This window comes from Panicum virgatum, chromosome 4K (assembly GCF_016808335.1).
Source record: "Panicum virgatum strain AP13 chromosome 4K, P.virgatum_v5, whole genome shotgun sequence".
NCBI classification, from domain to species: domain Eukaryota; kingdom Viridiplantae; phylum Streptophyta; class Magnoliopsida; order Poales; family Poaceae; genus Panicum; species Panicum virgatum.
This window is the reverse complement of record NC_053139.1, coordinates 43,124,829-43,147,850: the sequence shown is the minus strand read 5'-3', so window position 1 is coordinate 43,147,850 and position 23,022 is coordinate 43,124,829. Positions and strand designations below refer to the sequence as shown.

General features: G+C 45.3%; 1 protein-coding gene and 2 non-coding genes across 3 annotated transcripts; all 3 read right to left on the bottom strand.

The window, feature by feature from the left end:
* Nucleotides 1–4,900: 4,900 nt before the first annotated feature.
* Nucleotides 4,901–5,016, bottom strand: LOC120705334. The gene has a single exon (XR_005687918.1). It is a non-coding gene; the product is annotated as a U5 spliceosomal RNA (small nuclear RNA).
* A 2,485-nt stretch (nt 5,017–7,501) lies between these two features.
* Nucleotides 7,502–7,620, bottom strand: LOC120705323. Its single transcript, XR_005687909.1, has one exon. It is a non-coding gene; the product is annotated as a U5 spliceosomal RNA (small nuclear RNA).
* Nucleotides 7,621–13,029: 5,409 nt separating this feature from the next.
* LOC120702259 lies at nt 13,030–14,988 on the bottom strand. The gene is made up of 4 exons (XM_039985978.1): nt 14,821–14,988; nt 14,686–14,739; nt 14,460–14,603; nt 13,030–13,403 (listed from the first exon to the last, which is right to left on the bottom strand). The coding sequence occupies exons 1-4, from the start codon at nt 14,986–14,988 to the stop codon at nt 13,044–13,046; spliced, it is 726 nt and encodes a 241-aa protein (XP_039841912.1). The 3' UTR covers nt 13,030–13,043.
* Nucleotides 14,989–23,022: the final 8,034 nt, after the last annotated feature.

Genomic DNA, 23,022 nt, shown 5'->3' with positions numbered 1-23,022 from the left:
GACAAAGCTTGTAGATAAATGATGAACCAGATTTGGACTCCAGTACCCCACAAATTAGAGAATCCATGACCATGCTCTCCACTTAAATGCTGCTGAAATTGTGAAATGAAGTTTGGGCTTATATATGGAGACACATTTATCACTGGGGAAATCTGGATTAATTTTTCGCCCCTTTCATTTTATTTGGTCGTTTATTGTTGATACATTGTTGTGGGTTGCGGAAAGATTGCGCATATTATAGGCCCATGAAATATTTTGCAGGTAGTATTTGGTTTTTTGGAGTGTTTCTTATTTAGATGTGGTATACTAGTAGTCCATTACAAAATTCTTCAACATTTAATAAGTTTGAATGGACAAATCCATTTGGACGCACATAGTATCTATGATAAGGTATGACTTTTTGGTCTTTTCCTTTACCTTTATTTCAAGAATATTTTCAGTTATTTTGTTAGTACATAATTGATGCATGCCATTCTATTGTTCGAGATATATCTATATTCTTGAGACAGTTTCCGTATATTTATACCAAGTACGCAAGTCATTCTAGCCTTCTCATTTATTTTGAGCTAATCCATGTCGATCACTAGCTATATTGTTCAAGATAGATTTATATTTTCTAGTATATGGTAGCCGTTCAATTAGTGTTTGAGATGGAATGACATGTGTTTTGAGCTACAATAAATGGCTAAGAAAATTATATCTTTGAGATCATAGATTGTATCTAGGCCATGTTTGTTTGGCTGGCCTTCTGGCTTCTGCTCTACCTAGGCCATGCATGCTGATGAGCTTTGTTATTTCAGTTTGTCTTCTATGTGTAAGACTTAGAGAAGTGGCATGCAGTACATAGATCGGTAAAGGTGAAATCTTGTCAAATCTAGATGAGCAACTAATTATTGTCCTTGATCGGTATTCATGCCTTTTGTTGTGGGTACCAACTACCAAGTGATAGTCACTAGTACTGCAACTTCAACCACCCTACCTAGCTATCCACATTTCATTCCTACGAATAATCGGTCAGCAGGATCATCTCAGAGCTAGCTAGCTCTGCAACGGCAATTCTCCGTGTGTTTTTAAATATATGACGTTTAGGATAAGCATGTGATCTTTTTCTCCTAGCATTGGGTCATAGCTTTGTGTTCTCGCCATTTTTGCTTATTCAGGACGTTGTCTATGCGAAGCATAATAGTTTTGACCCAATTTTCTGCAAAAATTGTCTGAGTAGTGGCTAGTGGGCAAAGGGTATGGACGTGATACAATATCGCATCACTGTTCCTTAGCTGAAACTGGAAGTGTGCTCACGAAGGAGTGCCAAGTACTCAGCTAAGTTCAGATCGGTTGTGGGCATGCGGCACGCTGATAAAAAAAAACATCTAAGAAGATGTCATACCTTTGTTACGGTTGGTTGGTAACATTCCATTTCTCATGTAACTGCAATGGGGAGTCAGTTACAGAGTGATTTCAGATTTTCAGCATTTGCATCAAGATACTGATACAATCAAACTTTGTTCAAGTATGAAGGCTAGATTCAAGCAAACTTTGCCCATTTCTTCACTGATGCTAGCTTAATGATGATGCAACTCTGTAAGAGACAGGGTCTAGAAGGATAAGCAGCTCACCATCAGAATTCAGAAGTACACATATTCTGGGGGTCTCTTTTCCTGTGTCATTTTACCTTGTTCCCTACTTCAACTGAACAGTGCATGCGTCATGCCTTTTTCTAGAACACTTACACTTTACCCATCTGTTCCACATCAGCAGCTATATATATACAGACCTGTTAAATTTCATTCTCAAACATGGAAAAGTACAGCAAAAGGAATGCTATTCCGTATGGCCCCCCTGAGACTGAAGAAACCAGCGATGATACGCCGTCCTCTGCAACTGCTCCGCATTGAAATTAAAGGGCCGTTGGTGTGGGCATATCCATTGCTCCAAGCCTCCAACCAATTCAGCCATGAAAGCTCGACAGGATCGCCGTCCACACCCTTTCCCACTTCGCCGTCGTCGTTGGATCGGCCGGTCACTCTCAGCAGTTGGCCACAAAGCTGTACCTGCCGTGTCAAGGCAAGGGCATCATGGAACGAAAACGAAGGCTTGGAGAGTGAGACGAGATGCTCCATGGGTTTAAGGGGAGCATTGCGGGCCTCTCTGAAGCCTGCTCTTGTCACCTGGATGTGGTTGAAGGTTGGTGGGGATAGGCTGCTGCTGTTGCTCATAAATTTTGCCATGTTTGCCCCCCGAACAAAAGTGTGCTGCGATTTAATGGAAAATTTCCTTCCGTTCACACACTCATGATAGTTTGAAAAGGAAATGCAAGCAAATCCTTTAAGCAAGAAGCTAGCTCCAACAGTCACAATACTTGGTGCTGACCAAGATTTGGTCAAAACTTTTGGTCTCTGAGCATCAATAGTTCTCAAATTGTCATGTTTTAGAAATATAGCAAATTATATAGGTAACTTTTTTTTTCCTGAAAATCACCCTCGTAATAATCTTTTCTATTTATTATATATTGTAACACTAGACCGGATGTGCTCATAAATGAATGCAAGCACCTCCATTTCTACTAGCTCAAGTCTTGGCCTCAATGCAGGTGCTTGTGTTTTCGTATCAGTTGTGTTTTGTGGTTAGGCTTAATCTACGAATACCAAACCTTGCAGTTGCATACACAACTCCGTTCTGCGAACCATGGCGTTTATATGTAACTCTATATCGCCGAACCAAACCGTGGCCTCCGGAGGCCTAAGCGCTGTTTCTGCCAATTCCATGGCTCCACGTCTGTGTTGTCTGCCTTCAATTGTTTTGTGTCTTCTGTGTGCTTGACGTGTGTCGCCGGCTTCTGGCTATGTTTGTGTCTCCTGCTTTTGCCTGGGCCACTTTTTGGTGTGCCGCCTCTTGCATCGTCCGTGTCTGCCCATTATTTTGGGCTTCTTTCGTTCTCGTGGTTGGATCGTGGCCTGCTTCAAGACTGCGTACTCCGGACGCCACATCGCCTCACCCTTCGTCGGTGGCGTCGCTTCCATCTCCCACCTCTGCGTCATTTTTTTTACTGCGCCGACGAGTGGAGGTCGTCCTCCGTGCCGCCGATTAGATGCATTCTCTTCTTTTTCTTCTCCTCTTTGATCACCTCTGAGATTTGCCAGCCTTTTCCCAGCTGCTCGCCTGGCATTTTCGTTACACTGCTCCACCGGATAGGCCTCATGGGTTCGGTCGCCGACTAGGCGTCCCTGCTCCTTTCCCTCTTCGTAAGTTCCTGTTCCTTTTTTCTTCAATTTATCTTTGCTGAGCACTAAAATTTCCTAGCCATTTCCTGCCTGCTCGCCTTGCTTTCTTCTTACACCTTTTCTATTGTTGTTTATTGTAGGTTTTCTTTTACTTATTTTCCCCTCTTCGGCTTCTTAGATTTGCCTTTTTTACTATTATTTCCCGTGCTGCTATCAGTGTTGTCGCATTTCTTTTTTTTTACTTGTGTTTTTCTCTATACGAATAATATGATGATGGAATATTTTTCTTTCTTTGTGCCAAGATCCATTCGCCACCTCTGTGCTCTGGCCATTGTGGCTCCGGGGCCTGTGCCGCTTCTGTTGGTGTCTATCAATTTCAAAGTATAATGATCTTTCTTCTGTGTTTATATTATTCTGTTGTGCCTATTCTCAGCTATAATATTTTCTTTTACTCCTCTGGCTGCTGCGACTATTTTCCCCTTCTGGCGATAGGCTCTACAACGAATTTTATTGTTATTTTAATCGTGTTGTATGCATGCAAATCTTATTTGCATCATATCATTGCCGTTGTGTGCCCATTCTATGTAGTTTTTTTTCTTTCATTTTGTGATTGCTCTAGCTGATGCTCTTATCCTAACAGTACGATGTGCTCTTTGTGGGTGTCTATATTTTGTTCCATTGCATGCGTTCAGTTGTAAGGCCTTCGTTTTGTCATTTTATTACTATAGTGCTTAGTTTCAGCCTGCAATAGCTGTCGTGTTGGTAAATTATTGGCATGTGCTTCGCTCTTGCTGTTACTAGGTTCACAATTTAGTTTAACAATTTAGCCCCGTGGCCTTCCTGCCTAGTAGAGTGCACATAGGTGGCAACAATATTGCACTGCCCGCTCAGGCTGCCCATCAACCAAAGCACTGTACAGTATACGACTGCACGAAATAGTATTGCCATACTACCATGGACCAAGACCTGATTACCTTCTGTCACACTCACACAACAAACACATGGGCCCGTACTATTCCACACTTACCTTTCACAATTGATAAAATATGGACCCAATCTACCTCAGCTACACACAGCTCACCAAGGCCTCAAGCCCTCAACACATCGCCCTTAACTACACATAAATTTTCCCCAAACTTGCTCCAACACTGATGCTGAGGTAGAATCATCTTTGTCGTATTGGGCACCTCCTACATGCACTACAACAACCAAGCACATGCCACGTAACCATATACACTCATCACCTGCAGCCGCGGCGTTAGCGAGCCAAATTTTCCTAGTATCCTATAAAGCGCGAGGACGCCGCCGCCGTACACTCGAGTAGCAGGGGAATTCGTAGTAGGGTGAGTGGTGACCACGCACGTGACGTACGTGTGTACTGCTTGCGACGGGTTTACCGAATACGTGTACGGCCGCTGTGACGTCTAACTTGGTTGGATTCCCGTCCCGTGGATTTGCCGGCAACCAAACAATAGGCACCGCTCGCGCATCCGGCATGACGGCTTAGCAAGGTTCAGGATTTAAGACGGCAGCACCGCTTAACTGACGTGCAAAAAAACTGCAGAAAAGGACGTGCAGGCAGAGTTCATTTTTTTCTTTTTTGGACAATAACACGCCAAGAAGTAACATACATGTGCTTGAATTGAAGGCTCAAAATTTGGAAATTTCAGCTTGTTGGGCGCCTCCTTGAGGAAGCACCCTCCAAAAATTAGAGTATGCTGCTTATTGTGGCGTGCACACAGTATTCTTTAGTAAAATACGAAAGAATAGTTTGCTTTGTGCTCACCACGCAGCTGCTTGAGTTTGAAGCCTGCAACTGTCACCCTATAAGACGTGTCACGGCTGGCGAATCTCATCTAGACTAAGGTCATGTTTGTTTCCGCTTTTCTGAGAATCAGGATTATGAGATAAGACAGCTGGCCAGAGAATCGGCTATCTGGATAAGCTGGGTGTTTGGCAATCCTGATTATTTTGACTCGATTATCTGAGTTGAGTGGTAAAATGTCTGAAATGCCCTCGATTCCCTGCGGCGGCGGCGTGATTCCAGGCGTCGACAGCGGGCAGGGAGGAGGTGTGCAAGGCGCGGGGATCCTCCCGCAGGGCGAGCACAGCGCGCGGGACGACCAGTGCGCCGGAGCTCCGGACTCAGGTCCCCGCGCTGGAGGCGCACGCACGTCTCCCCCGACGGCGGCGGCGGTGTGATTCCAGGCGTCGGCGGCGGGCGGGGAGGAGGTGTGCAAGGCGCGGGGCTCCTCCCGCGGGGCGAGCATGGCGCGCGGGACGACCAGTGCGCCGGAGCTCCGGGCTCAGGTCCCCACGCGGGAGGCGCACGCATGTCACCCCCAACGGCGGCGGGCGGCGCAGGAGGGGAGTGGCGGCACGGATCCGGTGAGGGGCAGCGCACGGGAGGCGCACGCGCGTCTCCCCCGAGGGCGGCGGGCGGCGAAGGAGGGCGGTGGCGGCCGGATCCGGTGAGGGGCGGCGCGAATCCAGTGAGGGGCAGCGCCGAGATCCCGGGGGACGAGGGGGAGGAGGCGTATCGGCGGGTGGGGGGCGATGGGGGAGGAGGGGTATCGGGGGGAGAATCGGCTCGCTTCTCCCGGGCGCGACCTTTTCGATGCGATGGGAAGAATCGCCTTCCCCGCTGTTTCGGAGATTCTCAGGGAAGCCGCGGTTCAGATAAGCGAAAAATAATCCAGACGTTTGGGTGGGATTTTGGATTATTTCCATCTAGAATCAGATTATAAGCGGAAACAAACACCCCCTAAGCAGTGTGGGACTAATCATCACCCCTCATATCTCAAACTCAACCTCCCGCGCGGGCCGCAGGACACAGCTGTTGGGTGGGCCTTGTGGCTTTGCGGCCCAGTATAGCCCACGCATCAACACGAAGTTGATGCAACCACCTGTGGACAGTTCGATTACTTCGATGGAGCGCACGGGCCGCTGGCATGTGGGGTTGCTGCGGGGCCACTCGGATGCGTGAGGACCAGTCAATGCTCTATCCAGTGACATGTGGGGCCACGGATGGTGGTGTCTCGGCAGCACAACAATCTTTTCGGAAAGCACGCAGAATCTTGGGAGAAGAAGATGGCCTATCGACAGAGCCGTTCAGCTCGCTCCGTCGTCCTCTCCATCTCCCGGCTACTCGGCTCCTCCTGCTGCGGCGTCGAAGAAGGCGCATACGAGGAATCTGGCACGGCCTCCCGCTGCGGCGCTGCCCGGTCTGCAAGCACGCCGCCGAGAGCGCAGCGTGCTGGGCCTGCGGGGCGAGCTACTCCGGCGCCGCCGACGCGCTGGACCTGTCCGGTCTGCAACCACGACGGCGACGTCACGACGGCTCACGCGGGAGGGGCTTGCAGAATGCAGAGCGCACGTCCTACTGCGGATCGACGGCGCTTCGGTAGCGTGGGGATCCATCATCAGTTTGGTCAGGCATGGTCCAGAGGAAGTACACGAGGAGCTCTTTCTTCGACGGCGGCGTTTTTTCTTCCCTGCGAGGTAACTCCCTCCGTTCCGAATTACGTCATTTCTAAAATTTTGGAGAGTAAAAGTTTTTCAATTTTGATCAAATTTATATGACAAAATAATAATATTTATGATATCAATTAAGTATTATTAGATTCTTTGTTAGCCATATTTTCATAGTGCACCTATTTGATGTCATAAATTTTTATATTTCTCTCTATAATTTTGGTCAAACTTTGAGATGGTTTGACTCTCCAAGATTCTTGGAATGACTTATAATTTGGAACGGAGGGAGTATTTGTATAAAATTCAAAATAGCACCCTAAAACAGTAATTCGGCTAAAATGAAAGTAGGGCGGTAGTAATTGGGAGCTCTTGGGCTCTTCGGTCAGCGGCAAGCAATGCCATTGCTGTATCTGTTGATTATACTCCCTCCGTTCTAAATTATAATACATCCCAAGAATCTTGGAGAGTCAAAGCAATCTTAAGTTTGACCAAGATTATAGAGAGAGATATAAAGATTTATGATATCAAATTGATGTACTATAAAAATATAATTAATAAAAAATCTAATGGTACTTAGTTTATATAATAAATGTTATTATTCTATTATATAAATTAGGTCAAATATAAAAAACTTTAACTCTCCAATATTATTAGAATATCTTATAATTTAAAACAGAGATAGTAGTAGAAACATAATAACAATTTAGTGAATAATAATAATCCTATCCTAATCCTAAACCCTAATTCTAAAAAAGAGATAAAACAAACATCACCCCAAATCAAATCTTGAAAATTGATTTGTTGGGCGCCTCCTCAAGGAGAAAGCACCCTCAAAAAATTAGAGTATGCTGCTTATTGTGGCGCGCACACGGTATTCTTTAGTAAAAGGCGAAAGAATAGTTCGCTTTGTGCTCACCACGCAGCTGCTTGATTTCGATGCCTGCAGCTGCAGCTCAATAAGACGTGCGATAGCTGGCTAATCCCCTCGAGACTCGGCGGTGTGGGACTAAAGAACATCATTGCCCTGGTTGTGCTCCGCTCCGCAAACGTCCTCCCGCGTGGGCCGCAGGACATGGCCTTCCCTAGTGGCCTTACTGGGCCGGCCTTGGGGCCTAAGAAGATTTATTTCTTTTTTTGAGAGGATAATGAGGTTTATTTCTGTGTAATGCCTGCTTATAGGATATTTACAATCTCTTAAAATACATTGGTGTGTTTTGCCCCATATAAACAAACAAGCAGGTGCTTGATTTAGAGGAAGCAAATGTTTGCTCTAACAACACAATCCTGGCACTAACAACGGTAGGTCGACTACTTGTACAGGGCCTAGAAATTATGCAATGGCAACATTTCAATTTCAAAACTTGCAGGAATATATTTCATCAGCCAATAGCTTGTCTTGTGTAAATGCTACTACAACATGAATTGCACTGAAGACACTAGGTACATAAAATAATCAAGCATGCCGCCGCCACATTCTATTTTACCATCCAAATGATCACTTCTCTTGCAAAAAAAAAATGACTGTCTGCCAGATCTAAATTATAAACAAGTAGAAGGGCAAGTGACAAATCACAGTGGAGGTTAAGGAACAGAAGTTCACAATTCACAGAGTGCCTAACAAATTAAGGGGTTGTTTGGTTCCTAGATACTAAACTTTAGTCCCTGTCACATCAAATAGAATCTTGATATTTAGTAGTATTAAATAAAATCTATTTACAAAACTTTTTGCACAGATGAGTGCTAATTTGCAAGACTGAATCTAATGAGGGTAATTATCATTAGATTCGTCTCGCGAATTAACACTCATCTATGTAATTAGTTTTATAATTAGATTTAATTTTATTTAATACTTCTAAACACCAAGATTCTCTTTAATGTGATAGGGACTAAAGTTTAGTCTATGAATCCAAACACCACTTTATAAAACACTTTGAGTACTCATCACCACACTAGTACACTTACGGGTATGCCTCCAACCAGTATATATGTAGTTATGCCTCCTTTTTCAGACATCCCATAATTAATTTTCTTATGAGGAAGCAATGGCGGATACAATATTGAGGGAGGGGGGGGGGCTTAGGGGGCTCGAGCCCCCTAACCCCAACCCCTGCAAGGATGGTCAAAATATACTTTGAAGTGCCCCTTGATTTTCTTATAAGCTAGTAATTGGATGCTACTCATTCACGTTATGCAGCTGATTAATATCACTGAGAAATATATAGCTGACGGGGCGGATCCAGTGGTGATGTGCTCGACGTCATGCTCACAGGGAAGGATAAACGGGCTCGCATATGCTCGCATGGTTGATAGACGGGTGGCAGCTATGGTGCGGGGCAAGGCGGTCGTGTCAGAGATGGGAGATAGTAAGAGAAGGACAAACACCTTCCGCACACGGAGCTGTGTATGACGGATCACAGGGACCTCAATCGTTTCTTCTTTTCTTCTCCAGAGTCAACGCCAGCACGAATTGGAAGGAGGGAACGACTTCTTCGTCGGTGCCCCTTCCTCTCATTAGCGGCATCGGGGAGGCGTCTGGATCCTCTTCCAAGTTTCAACTCATCTGTGGTGTGGTGGCAATGGCATGGACGAACTCGACGGCGGCAAGGGAGGCGCGACACATGAGGAAAAAGGAAGGAATCGGTGCGCCACACGCACAAGTAGTCCTCATGGGTTTCCTGCAGAAAAATAAACCGTTGGATCACCTTTGGACGTCTGGTAGGTGCCTACCCAGTAGTTGCTGTCCCAGCCTCCCCTGCCTCCTCCTCCACTGGCTGCAAGCTCCAGGCTCCGAGCTCTGGGCGTGGGGTCATGCACAGGCACCTCCGTTGACGGTGCTTAGACCTCAGCCAACGGGATGAAAGGAGAAAACTACCTGCACAAAACCACATGTTAGTACCTCTTCATCAAAGGAACAAATACAGAACACAGAATTTTACACTGTCAGCATTAGTCTGAACTCTGAAATCGATAGGATATAAAGTTATGAACTAAGTAGCATGTCTTGTTACCATGTTTTGGACTTGTTGTGAAGATTATACCCTAATTATGCTCTACAATCCTTACATTTGAAGGCTTTCGAGAAAGTTCCTGTGCTTGTCCATATTAGCTGTGAGATGGTCAAGGAAGTCGCTGAAGCTACTCTTTTTGTACTTTGGGGGATTTTCTTCATCCACTACCTCCTTGGCACCGGTGACCTTCTCATGTAGTGCAAAACCATGAGTGCTAGCTATAGAAATCCTTGCTTCTTCAAGATTCAAAAGGGCATGATCACAGCTGTTTTCATTCTGCCATTACTCAAGACTTCCATGTGGTCACCAATGTGAACATGCAAAGCGTGTAGAAGCAAGGTTCACAATTTCGGCCGGAATTTTGTGAAATACCCAAAATTTTGATTTTATCGATGGGGTTCGAAAAAATATTTATCACCAATATTGATTTTTTAAAATATTTTTATCATAAAAATAAAAAACCCGAAATTTCGTGTTTATCGACGGGTCCGATTTTTTTTTCTACCAAAATTAAAAACCCTGGTCTGGAGGGGCTCGAGCCCCTCCTACTGCTAGAAACAGCAGCGGAGCCAGGGGGTGCTGGGGTGCCCCCTACCCCATGCATGGAGTCCCCCCCCCCCACCCCACAATTTGCAACCATGAATAAAGAAGAGGTAGAAGAAAAGGAAAAAGAAGAAAAAAAGAGAGAAGGGAGGAAGAAGAAAGGACAATGAGCCACCAGCCACCACCTAAACTCACATCCTCGATTAGCCACTAGCTGGAAATCCTATGGAGCCCCCCCCCCCCCCCACCCACCACCACCACCCAAGCCCCCTCTACAAATTTGAGGAAGAAGAATGAGGGAAGAGGAGGTTGGAGGAGGAAGGAGAGGAGGAGAGCCCCTCTGGGCTCAATCCTGTCTCCATCACTAGCAATGGCAATGGCAATGGCAGTTTGGGTTGCTTGGCCGCCCCTCTGGGCTCAATCCTATCTCCACCACTAGTAATGGCAATGGCAATGGCAATGGCAGTTTGGGTTGCTTGGCCGCCCCTCTGGGCTCAATCCTGTCTCCACCACTAGCAATGGCAATGGCAATGGCAGTTTGGGTTGCTTGGCCTCGTCGGCGGGACTCATCAACCGGGTTGCTTCCTGCCGAGCACGGGTACGGTGTGCTTGCGCACAACGGTGTCAACATTGAGCGTGAGTAGGGAAAAGAACAGATAGTGCCCCCCCACCCTGCAGTGCACGCCCTCTCATTGTGCTCCTATGCCCAATCGGCACATGTTTGATCGAATGGCATCGATGACCCAACGGGGGACGGTAAATGTGGCCCACGCTGACCCCGGCAGGCCCCTCTATGAGCGGCGCCTCAGTTTCGTGCTCTGGCTCACCACATCGCTGCCAAGTTTCAGCTGCACTCGCCCCTGTCCTTGCCCCCCCCCCCGCCCCGCCGCCGCCGCCATCCATGGACCATGGTGCTGCGCCCTCAGCGAGCTATCTTCTTCTCGACGCACGATGCCAGCGGAAAATCTTTCTCGATCAGCTTAACAAGACGATGAAAACTCTCTTGATCAATTTAGCAGGACTGTGTTTGTGTTGCCTAACTGGTTTGGCAGCTGGTTGCAAAACCAAGTGTAAGGAACATGGTCCCATTAGGCTATAGTTTGTGATTTTTATGATTGTGTGACAACATAATCGATGTGACTAACAAATTTGTATAATTTTAGATCCTATGCATGTAGTCCAAACTATATCCAAGATGTCCAATTTGCTGTCAAGGTGTCCAAATCACAGTGAAAAACCAGCGACAAGTTAGACAAGTGGAAGCAAAATGCATGCACCGGCTAAACGCGTCGGTGCATTGGACGGTGGAATGTTGAAGTTGAAAAGGGATAAAGCCAGGGGCAATCTAGTCTTTTCAGGGGTCTGTAAAATGCAAATGAGAAGGAAAATCAAACAAATTGAGAAAATAGGATGAGAACCCTCGAATCGAAAAAATTCGGATGTTATATTTCAAAAGATTTGTGAATTGAGTGTTCAATAGGAGTTGCCCTGCCCACCGCAGTCGCCCCCGCCCTCCTCTCAGCCGGAATCGCGAGGCCCTGTCCCGCAAAGAAATTGCCCGCTTCTTCCTGCTCTTCCAACATGCATGATGAGGTTCAAACTTCCTTCTTTAGCGAGAACTAGAAGAAGGCTCCGAGGACACCGCCGACCTGGGCAGAGCCTCCACGAGCGTTTCCTCTGGTTGGCGCCTTGGCTCGCCAGAGCTCCGCCGCGTTGCAGCGGCTCCCCGCCTCCAAATCCTTTGCTCTCGGTGGCCGACGTCCAGTTCCTCTTCTGCGGATTCTGGCGGGCCCTTCCTTGTCCGCGTGAAACAAGCGGCTGATAGCAAGGAAGCACAGCGACTGCAACACTAACCAATGCAAGTCCTTCAGGCTTCAGCGGTGAATGGGGATTATGCTATGACACAGAACAGAACTCCGGTGGTGTTTGACCATGGCCAGGTGGGAGTGCTGTGGGCCGGCGAGCCTGGATGATGCCCGCCTGCGCCGCGACGGAGCTCCGTGTGGTGGGCGCCAGCATGCGCAACTGCCTGCCCAGCGCCACGCTTCAGAGCGCAACGGGGACGCCCGCGCCGCGGAGCAGCTCTTGTGGTGGATGGAAGCCGGCGTGGCCGACGCCCCAGGCCGCGGTAGAGCAGTGAGCAGGCCGCCGACCACGCGCGCCATTCTCGGGCGATCCTCCGCCGCCAACAGCCCATCAGGGTCCTGAGAACGATAACGACCAAATCAGACTACGCCTCTGTCGAATCCGGGCAGCCATATTCGATCGTACGGTGTCCAGCACGACCACCTTCACGAGCGCCGCCTCCGCTTCGTGCGTCCACTCGCCTCGCCGCTGCCGCGTTCCCACCGCTCCCGGCGGCCGACATCCATGGTGCCGCGCCACGCCGCCACCTGTGGCCCCAGCGAGGCTGTCTTCTTCTTCCAGGAGAGCAATCGTCGCAGGCTCGCACAGCTAACAAGCCACACGAGAAGACGGCGGTGGCATGATGGCTTCGTCATCAGTCATCAGAACTTCAGAAGCATGCCGCTGCTCGGTAGTCTGCTCTGATCTAGTACAACGTACAATCATTTGCAGTTGAAGATTTCGTCCGCTGATGGTGCTGATGGCTGCTGTGGACTGCGTGGTGCGAGCATGGCATGGCGCCGCTGCTCATTCAGAATCAGACTTGATTCTTCAGCGGATGGACGAGAGCCATGCCGAGTAGTCTTTAATTTGCCACAAGACGAGCACTCAAGATGAGAAGAAACAAAGTTTATTCATACTTTCAGACTATCAAAGAGACTATCAAGGGGTGCTAATTTGTGCAACCACCAGGACCCCCGTAGTAAAACATACTATTTATAAATGGACTAGCCTGATAACATTTCTTGTTGCCTGAATCGACTTTAAGAGCCCATGCTGGCACTGCATACCCTCGCCCATCAGTATCAACAAATTGAATATTCTGAATACTTGCTGAATTCTTTCCAGGCCATTGCCCATTACCCATTGGCGGACTAGGATTCACACCGTCGCATCTGGTATGGCCACCCCAAGTTATTATGTTGGCATGGTTCTCCATTTTGTTAAATAAACTTTTTGGCCAGAATCCAACTGGATGGAGATTGTTTACGTCTTGCCCAAAGTGCAGCCACCAGTCTCCGTCATCTCTATTCTGCAATTAGATGCAATCAGAGAAGGTCACACATGTATGCATAATTTTTCCAAGAATATATATAGATAAAATAAAAAGAGAATAAAAGTACATCTTTCTATATGTTATATCATAGTCAACTGTGTACTAACAAGAGATGCATAGCTTCATTAACATAAAAAAACACATTAAACAAAACAAGATTCACTATGATTGGACTATGGTCCATTTGAAATTTGAAATGCCACTTTATTTGTGCAAGCTTGAGGCCGCTACATGCCCAAAAGCCTTTCCATGTCAAGCTCCTATAACAAAGGCTACTAAAAATTTAACGACAAGTTTCACCGAAATAACCGAAATAACAGAGAGGTTAAGCAATAGGAATTTTTCATTAGGTGAGATGGTCAAGGAACTTCTTACGTCGATGAGGTAAAAGTAGAAAAGAAGGTATGCACTGATAATTGGTGGAAGCCATAGTCATCCACTCACCCTTCCACTGCGTGCCTGCTGTGCAGTGGCACTTGTTGACTAGTGATGTTGCACTAGCAGGGATCATAACTCTTAGAGGGTAGTAACGTAGCTTGGTTGCCTTTGGGCTTTAGGGAATGACACGTTATTCATTGTAAAAGACCGCATAAACAGAAAAATTGAGGGGAAATGTGTAAATTGAACAAAGGGGAAAATACTTATTAGCAAAATAGAAAGGAAAACATTCTGGTAGCCAACCATAACGGCTTGATTACAGCTCTGTCAACGTGTTAAAGAAAAAGTCGTAGTAGTATATTTTTGCCCCAATTTTATCATCTTTACCCTTTTACCATTCCTTCATGTCCTTAGTTACTCTATGGACCCTAACAATTGTTCAATGATATACCTCTTTAAAAAGGGACAGCTAGTCAGCAATGGTATATGCATATTATGGACTTTTTTTAATAAAAAAGTCATCACTCAAGTTGAGTATACATACATATCAAACTACTTAGTGAGAAACCTTAAATGTAGTATATGAAGACAAACCATAGGAAATAGCCAAAGATTTTAAAGGCAGCCATTGGTTCCCATGTAATATGAATGCACCTTAAATATCTTGAATGATATTTTAGCTTGGCCATTCACTAGTTCAAGAGTGTCCCCTGGTGTAATTGGAGCACCATTCACAGGCACGAAGCCATTACAATCCAAGTCAAAGCATCCTGCAGGTTTACCGCCAAACCCACCAGCCTGCAATCCAGATAAAAATTCATTCTAGAGCATGCAGGTTAAGGATATTATAGAGTGAACAAGACAATGATTGGTTTCATACCGTCCAAGCAACAAAAAAGTGTGATTTACTATCTCCGTAGCGGGACGGTTCAACCTACTCAGGAGACAACATTTATGAACTTACATGTAAGTGTAACAGTAGCATTTGTCCAATAACAATGGCATGCTGACTTACCAACCATCCAGCTTCTATAATATTAATGTCGTCATTTGATATCCACATGACAGTAGCAATCCTGTCCCCACTCCTTCTATTTGGGAAACTATAAACATCCATAGTTGCCATGCCACCGGAATATCCATTTCTAGGTGGTGTATTTGCTGTATATGTTGCAAACTGCATGTGTGCAAATAGTGAAAGGGAAAACTCCGAATCACACCGTAGCTTTACCTTGATTTTTTAAATTTCACCGTGAACTATGCAACCATGTGTTTTTCACCCCCTCCCCCCCCCCCACTAAACTTTACATGGCAATTTAAAAAAAAAAACAATTTTGCTGAGGGTGGTTCTGGATGGATAGTTCCACACTCCGTGGAGGAGACAGTGAAGAATTTGGGAAATTTTTTAATCTTGCAATGGTCTAGGGATTTGTATATTATGTTGATTTGCTAGTGGAGGTCATGGTGATGGGTGATGGCACCGCCAGGCAATATTGATAGGGGAGCAAAGAGGGTTTGAGTCGCTCCACATTTACAAAGCTGCTCCTCCACATATACAAACAATGGCAATAGTTACTAATGCAAAATTGATCATAGTTACACAAATAAATAGTAAAAGCTATATATATATATATCAAAATTTGAAATTTCAACCTATATATAAGGAATTTAAAAAGAATATATAATTCTCCTTGACCATTGTGTGTGTGTGTGTGTATTCTACCTTGGTCATATCTGTACATTTCATAATTTAAGCTCCTCATATTTTATAAAATTTCATGTGTGGTAACCCTCCCCATAGTTTTCCAAGAAAAAAAAAATCCAAACTAATTTTAACTTAAGACAACAAAACTAGTTACACAGAAAAAGAAAAGAAAAATAAAAGAGTTATATATAAATAAGTCATGATTCGTGCATTACTCACATATACATGTTCTGATCTGTCGCTTGAAACCCCATTTATCACTGGATCAATATTGGTGAACAAAGAGCTCCTACTCAAAGAAACTCCTGCTTTGGGATGGACACCAAAGCTTGACATTGTAGCTTCAGCATTGAGAAAAGGCGCACACACCAGTATCACAAAGAACAAATCCCGTAGCATTTCGCAAGGACGACGGTTGTATTTCTATTATTGAAGTTAAATTTAGCACCTTAAGAAAATGGAGTCAGAACAACTTATATATAGGTTGCACAAAGATACTCGAAATAGATAATTGCTAGAGATATGCTTTGTTATATATATTTATATTGTACATGATATCTTTGGTTAGATTTTATTCAATAAATTTATTGCACACTTTATATATACTAGGAGTTGCAGTGACAACCTATTTTTGTTGGAATACATAATTACTACAGATATATTTTGTTATATATTTATGTTCTAAAAGGATATCCTTAGTTGGAATAGATATTGCTAGAGATATGCTTTGCTGCTAGGGATATGCTTTATTGTATATTTATTGTACAGTGATATATTTAGTTGGAATACATAATTGCTAGAGATATATTGTGTTATATATGTATGTTCTGTAAGGATACCCTTAGTTGGAATAGATAATTGCTAGAGATATGATTTCCTATATATTTATGTCCGAACAAATCAACCATGTTATCCACCTGATTAATATTCTCGGTAAATATATAGCAAAAAACAAACATTATTATCTTTGAATATTGCTTTTGACTACAATTATGAAAAAGAACCAAGTTGATGGACCTTTTAGATTTCCATTGGAGAGAATGAAAAAAAGGTGCACAAGACATTGTCATGCGTAAAAAACATAGTTATAGATGATTAGAAACCACTTACTATGTGTCGCTCCCAGAAATGGGCGACTTGTGATCTACTCGTTAGTTTATGTCATGCATCGGATCGGATATGGCCTAGCACACAATGACTCGAGATTTATACCGGTTCAGGCTTGAATGTCGTATGTCCAGTCAGTGGTTCGCTGCTTGTATTGCTCGTGCCCAGGTGCTCAAGAGAGACACAAAGAGTTGGGGAGTTACAACTGAGTCAGATGAACTGAGCCTCAAGAGAGAGGAGAGTGTCCTATGTTCTAGAAAGAGCTCCCCTTTTCCTAAGTGGAGGACCTTCCCTTTTATAGTCCAAGAGAGGCCGCCTGTACACGGTAACTAGTAAAAAATCATGATAAGTTTAGGATCTGGCATCCTGTCGGTAGGGGTCTTCCTCTTCACCAGTCGGGATCATCAAACCTGTCAGTCAAAGCATTCGTTGGTCACCTACCCCTGTCCTTTGTCCCTAAACTATGAGAAAAGAGATTTTTGATTCATGCACTTTGGGTGGTGTTCAAGATAATTGCAACATTTTACTGGTACCTTTGTCCACCTCACCATGCACTAAAGCATGAAAGTATGTGATGCATTCATGTCAAATCCTATGGCTGGAAAGTAGTGAGATCAACAATTATCGAATCGGATAAAAATGCTAGCTTCTAGCTTGGTTGTACCTGACTACAGTGAGTTGGCCTTCTTAATTCCTGAGCGGATAGTGCCTGATGCTTTAAGTTGTCTGAGATTTGGAGTATATGTAGAACCTTTGACAATTGACTGGGTGAATCAGCTAGTTTTACTAAACTAAAAGTACTGCAGATGAGGACGACCATCTCCAGGTTGACAAGAAGTCCAATTCCCATCTTGCCCTTCAATTTTCATCACAATGGCTAGAATTTCCATTATGAACTCCAGGGAAGGTCATTTTAGTACTTTGGATGGCAGATTGTAAGATGTCTCGTCTGTCGTGGTCAGTTTTTAGGGTGTGATGCCATATTTTGCTTTCAGAAGAGAACTTAATCTGTTGCTTTTTCATAAATCATTTTGTGCTCTGATGATTGCTACATTTTGCAAGTTATAACCCATGGGATCAGTCAATCTGTCATGGATTGTGCTTTTGAAGCAGCTTCAAACTACCAAGTGAGACAAGGAAAATTTTACATCAGAGGACCTCCAGTGACCTGTTAGATATGATACAAACTCAAAAGATAGCATTAGCATCATGTCTCGAGCATTCCTAAAGCATTATGTCCATCCACTCAGCGAATGGATTCAATATTGGCCACATCAACCACCAATCTATAGTTAAACAGTTTTTATATAAAAAATCATTTTACAAACCATAACTAAAAAATGAGCAGAACATGTTTCTAAGAATTGATATGACCCATTCTCTCTTATTGATTTTAAATTAACAGAGGCGCGTGGAGAAACGTCGGCCCTTGTCTAGGGTCTCGATGGATGCGTGTTAATTGGTGAGGAAGAGCCCCTCACGTGGCCTTTACATAGGTGTAGAGATAATGCACCAAAGAGAGTTGACTAGGGTTGTTTACAACAAACTATATTTCTTCTAACTGACCTACAACAACTCATGCAACCCAAGCCGATACAAGTCTCTGGTGGTTGGAATTACAACTCATCACCTAAGCTATACTTAGCCGTATCTTAACAATTAAAACCAGAAAATACATGGGAAATTAAAGTATGCTTCTGAAATAAGGATGGTGGCTTTGCAACTTATGGAAGCAATAGTAGAAGGCCAAGGATTGGGCAAGGAATATCTGAATGAGAAATTTCATGAAGGCTCCCAACTATTGTCAGTGGACTGCTACCCTAAAGCATCACAAATGAAAGCATCTAGGCCCTCAAGGTATGTTTCGGTGATTAATGACAACCATTTTTGTGACTAATGAGTTTGTGCAGCTTAATGAAATCTTATCGCTCATTGGATCATATGTTAAAGAGGCCCCTCAATTTCATTACTCAAAAAGGCGATCTCGGTATTCAACTCAAGTATATAACAAGACTAAGGATCTTTCTAGTCCTAAGACATGGTCAATCAAAAATGAATGCACACATTGGTCACTCAGGCTATTGGAAGCTCAAACAAGTGTTACTCAACTCATATCTCAAGAAAGTTTGGATTTCACTCGAGACTCAAATCAAAACAGACAAAATCAAGAAAAAGTCTTATCACCGGTTCAACCGACGCTACTGCTTTTCTATACGTCGGTTAAATACAGTCACTGAAACCTAGACACTGTATTCACCGGTTTAACCGACGCTGTTCAAAATTAACGTCGGTACAGTTGTCCAGAACGTTGGTTTTTCGGGGGTTTCTGAGCTTATACACACCGGTTAAACCGACGATGGATTTGAGTTAACGTTGGTGTAGTTGTCCAAAGAGTTGGTTTTTTTCAGTTAATCAGTGGACAGCTACATTCACCGGTTAAACTGATGATACGTCGGTCAAATTGCTTGTGCAATAACAGCTAGTTTTTCAAAGAGGGTGTTTACATTCATCGATTGAACCAGCGATTACTCTGGAGGGACCGTCGGATTAACCGGCGTTGCGTACTTTTTCTGGCAGCTTTTCTCCAACGGCTCTATACTCGTGAGCTGCCTATATATACCCCTCCAATGGGTTATTTTACTCTCTCTTGACACCAGGCAATATTCATACACACATTCTATAGTTGAGAGACACTTAGAGCCTTAATTCCACTCAATTGAACATTCAATCATCCAAGAAGCAAGGCTAAGGACTTGAGTAGGGAGAAGCTTGTGTGCATCCGCTCTTGGTGATCGGTTCTTGCTCAAGTGAAGGTTCTAGCTTGTTACTCTTGGTGATTGGCATCACCTAGGCGATCTTGGTGATCGGGGGTGATTCTCTCGGAGCTTGCCAAGGATTGTGGGAGCCCGGAGAAGAAGAGTGTACGTGGCATGAGCTCCACCACGCCGGGACGGCGAACGGAGACTCTTAGTGAGCACCCTTGTCTTGGTGACTTGGGAGGTGACAAGACTCTTAGTGAGTGTCACAATATGGATTAGGGGTGTGTGCCAACACATCGATACCACGAAAAAAAAATCTGGTTGTCTCTTGATCCCTATTTACATTCAAGCATTTACATTCTTGCTCTATTTTCATGTGCTTGACATTAGAGATCATAGCTTAGCTCTACCTTGCTTAGGCTAACACTAGTTTTATCTCTCATATCTTGAGTAGCTAGCTAGCTAGACCGGTTTGTGTTTTTGGGCCTTCTAGTTTTTTCATAGGCTAAGGTTGTTTTATATCGCTTTAGAAATTTTGAAAAAGGCCCAATTCACCCCCCTCTTGTGCCATCGATCCTTACAACAAAGCGCCACGACTATAGGGTTGGCTCCACATTCTGATTATGGATTTCTTACCATCTTTCTCACAAGTGGGGGCCTTGAAGTCCCAGCAGCAACATCTGGAAAAGGGTTCAGCAACTTCCACATGTTTTGCATGCTCACATTGGTGACCACCAAGAGCGTAGCCAGGATTTGGATTAGGGGGGCAAACAGTTTTGAGGGAGGCCAATATAGGCTAATTTTGATAATCAGTACCATTTCATTAGAGAGTACTAGGGGGTATTAGTGGTGCTAAGGGAGGATTAGGGGGGCCATGCCCCCTGGCTCCGCCCCTGGTGACCATATGGAAGTCATGAGTAATAGCAGAATGAAAACATCTGTGATCGTGCCCTTTTGAATCCTGAAGAAGCAAGGCTCCTAGACTCCAGCGACTCGAAGACTCCTAGACTTCTCCTAAACTCCACTAAGCCTAAAGACTATGCAAGATGAGCAAGAGAGGAGATGTAATGTGGGGTGTGTGTGTGTCCTATTCTCCAGCCCCCTGTATTTATAGCAGGGAGCCACGGGGTGAAGCTTGCAGAACCGCCTTAGGCATCCAATGAGGAGGAGACACCTGGCTGGTTGAGGCGGTGGGGCCCACGGGTCAGGTCGGCTGTCCTGCCCGAGGCTCCAACCGCCCCCAACTTCTTCCAATGGGCTGTCTTGGGCCTCCTATTGTCTGAACACCAGGGCTTGCCTTGTCTTGACTGGATTTGGGTTGGTTCTTGGGCTACATTTGGTCCAATTGAGCCTGAATTGTCGCTCTGATATTTTCTATGATTTTATGTCGGGCCAAAGTGTGCTTGCAACCTGCATATTAGCTTAAAACACAACTTGCATTTTTTAGAAGGTGAAGTGTGGTTTATGGACTTTATTGGATAAAGATGCGTGTAAGAAATGCAAACTCTCATGATTTTCTGATTAAGTTGACGCCTAGAAATGGTCGTTAGTGAGCGTCAACAGTGCACACCCGGAGGAAGTCTTGCTACATCCCAAAAGCTAGCCCAAGAGGTGGCTCCACACACGGGCACATAAGGGACTCACACCTGCAGGTCCACCACCGACCGGCTCGACACACGAGCACACACAGGCCTCACACACCCACAAGTCCATTGGGCTTCAAGGACTACACTCTGATACCTCGGAGGAAGTCTTGCTACACCCCAAAAGCTAGCCCAAGAGGTAAGTGACTCCCCCACATTTAAATTAGTTCAACCCTCCCCCACAATCAATGTGGGACTAATCCCAACAGGAACTTAGAAGAGGATCCAGACGCCTCCCCGACATCGTGAATGAGAGGAAGGGGCGCCGAAGAAGAAGCCATGCCCTCCTTCCAATTCGCGCCGGCGTTGACTCTGGAGAAGAAAAGAAGAAACGGCCGAGGTCCATGTGATCCGTCACCCACAGCTCCGCGCGCGGAAGGTGCTTTTCCTTCTCTTGCTATCTCCCATGCATCTCTGACACGACCGCCTTGCCTCACACCGTAGCTGCCGGCCCGTCTATCAGCCATGTGGGCATACGCGAGCCCGTCTATCCTTCCCTGTGAGCATGATGTCGAGCCAGTGGCGAAACTGAGGGGGGGATGGTAGGGGCCATGGCCCCTCCCTAAAAATAGAAAATCAATGCACATTGTATAATTAGTTGATAAAATCAGAAAAAAATTATAGAAGATCAATGCAAAATTAAAAGAAAGACTGGTTTTTCTTGGTAGAATAGTATATTGTCCCTGAACTTGTAGTTGAAGATCAACTTCATCCCTAAACTTTCTAAATGACCATTTTAGTTCTCAACCTTTTTCATACATTTTAATTTAGTCCTTCATTCTACGTGTATCTTGCCATGTTAGCAATTAGCATGTCATATCAGCATGTGATCCTGTTTTTTAGCTGCAACATATATTGGTTCACACATACTTAACTTTTGTACGTGTATAATAAATATATTCGGATCAACTCCCTTTCTTAAAAACCATATGCTAGATGTGACAAGGTGTGCCAACATGGCATTGGCATGCCACTTAGGATCAATGTTTTAAATAGCGGGATATAGGATTTAGCGGCAAGGTCAAAAAAATGCTATTAGCGCCGCTATAGCCCGCTTTTTCTACTGCAGTGCTCATAGCGGTATGAAGCTCTACGAAAACACTATAGCATCGCTATACCCCGCTATTTTAAATATTGCTTAGGACAATGATTAAATTGTGCTGGATGGAGAAGTTTTAGGGTTGAAATGGCCGTTTGAAAATTTAGGGACGAAGTTAAGCTTGGGCTAAAAATTTAAGGATCAAAATATCAAATTGAGTATTTTGTATGTTTGCCCGACCCTCCTTAAATTTTCCCTCCAGCTCCGCCACTGCGTCAAGCACCATGCGCGTCATACGTCGAGCACCATGCGGGTTGAAGTAGGTGTTGGCGGCGCCGAGGAGAGGCATGCGTAGCTGCGGCGACGGTCATCGAGGATGGAGAGCACAATCGAGCTGCTCGAGCTCGACCTTGATGGGGAGCAGCGGCTGCTACGCGGCCTCGGGGCACCCCCGGCGCAGTTACTGCCTGCGCGCGCTTGAGCGTGGCGACCAGCGTGTTGGACACCGGTGGGCCGGCGCCCTGCGCCGCCACCGAGGCCGACGGAGAAGCAGAGCTTCAAGTGCCGTGGGCTTCAACTTCAAGAACGGGCGCACCGCACCCATGGACCGCCCGACGTGTGAGCGTCGCTAGCTTAGCAGTAGCAGGGGAGAAAGCAATGAAGGCGAGCGCAAAGTTCATTCTGGCGCGCCGCCATGGCCATCCACGCCCAGATCACCATTCACCTCTGGCTGCTCAGCTGCTCCCCCACTGATGTCGCCGGCTCGCTGCAGAGCACGGCCATGCATGGCTGCTTGCCTGCTTCCTCAAGTGCCGCGACTGCGAGATCCCCGTGGATACGGTGTGGCCACCCTGTCTTGGCGGTTTTGGGTAGCTGGGTAGGAAGAATGTAAGTTCTTCAAGGAATCAGGGAGAAATCAAGAAGAACAGAGAGAGAGAGAGGTCGGGAAAGGGGAAGAACAGAA

What these genes read in the sequence shown, in the direction of transcription:
- LOC120702259 (XM_039985978.1), bottom strand. Translation starts at nt 14,988, where the DNA reads ATGCAGTTTGCAACATATACAGCAAATACACCACCTAGAAATGGATAT. An exon ending in TTATAGAAGCTGGATGGTTG is followed by an intron (nt 14,740 to 14,820) that starts GTAAGTCAGCAT and finishes TCTCCTGAGTAG; the next exon opens with GTTGAACCGTCCCGCTACGG. An exon ending in ACTTTTTTGTTGCTTGGACG is followed by an intron (nt 14,604 to 14,685) that starts GTATGAAACCAA and finishes TCTGGATTGCAG; the next exon opens with GCTGGTGGGTTTGGCGGTAA.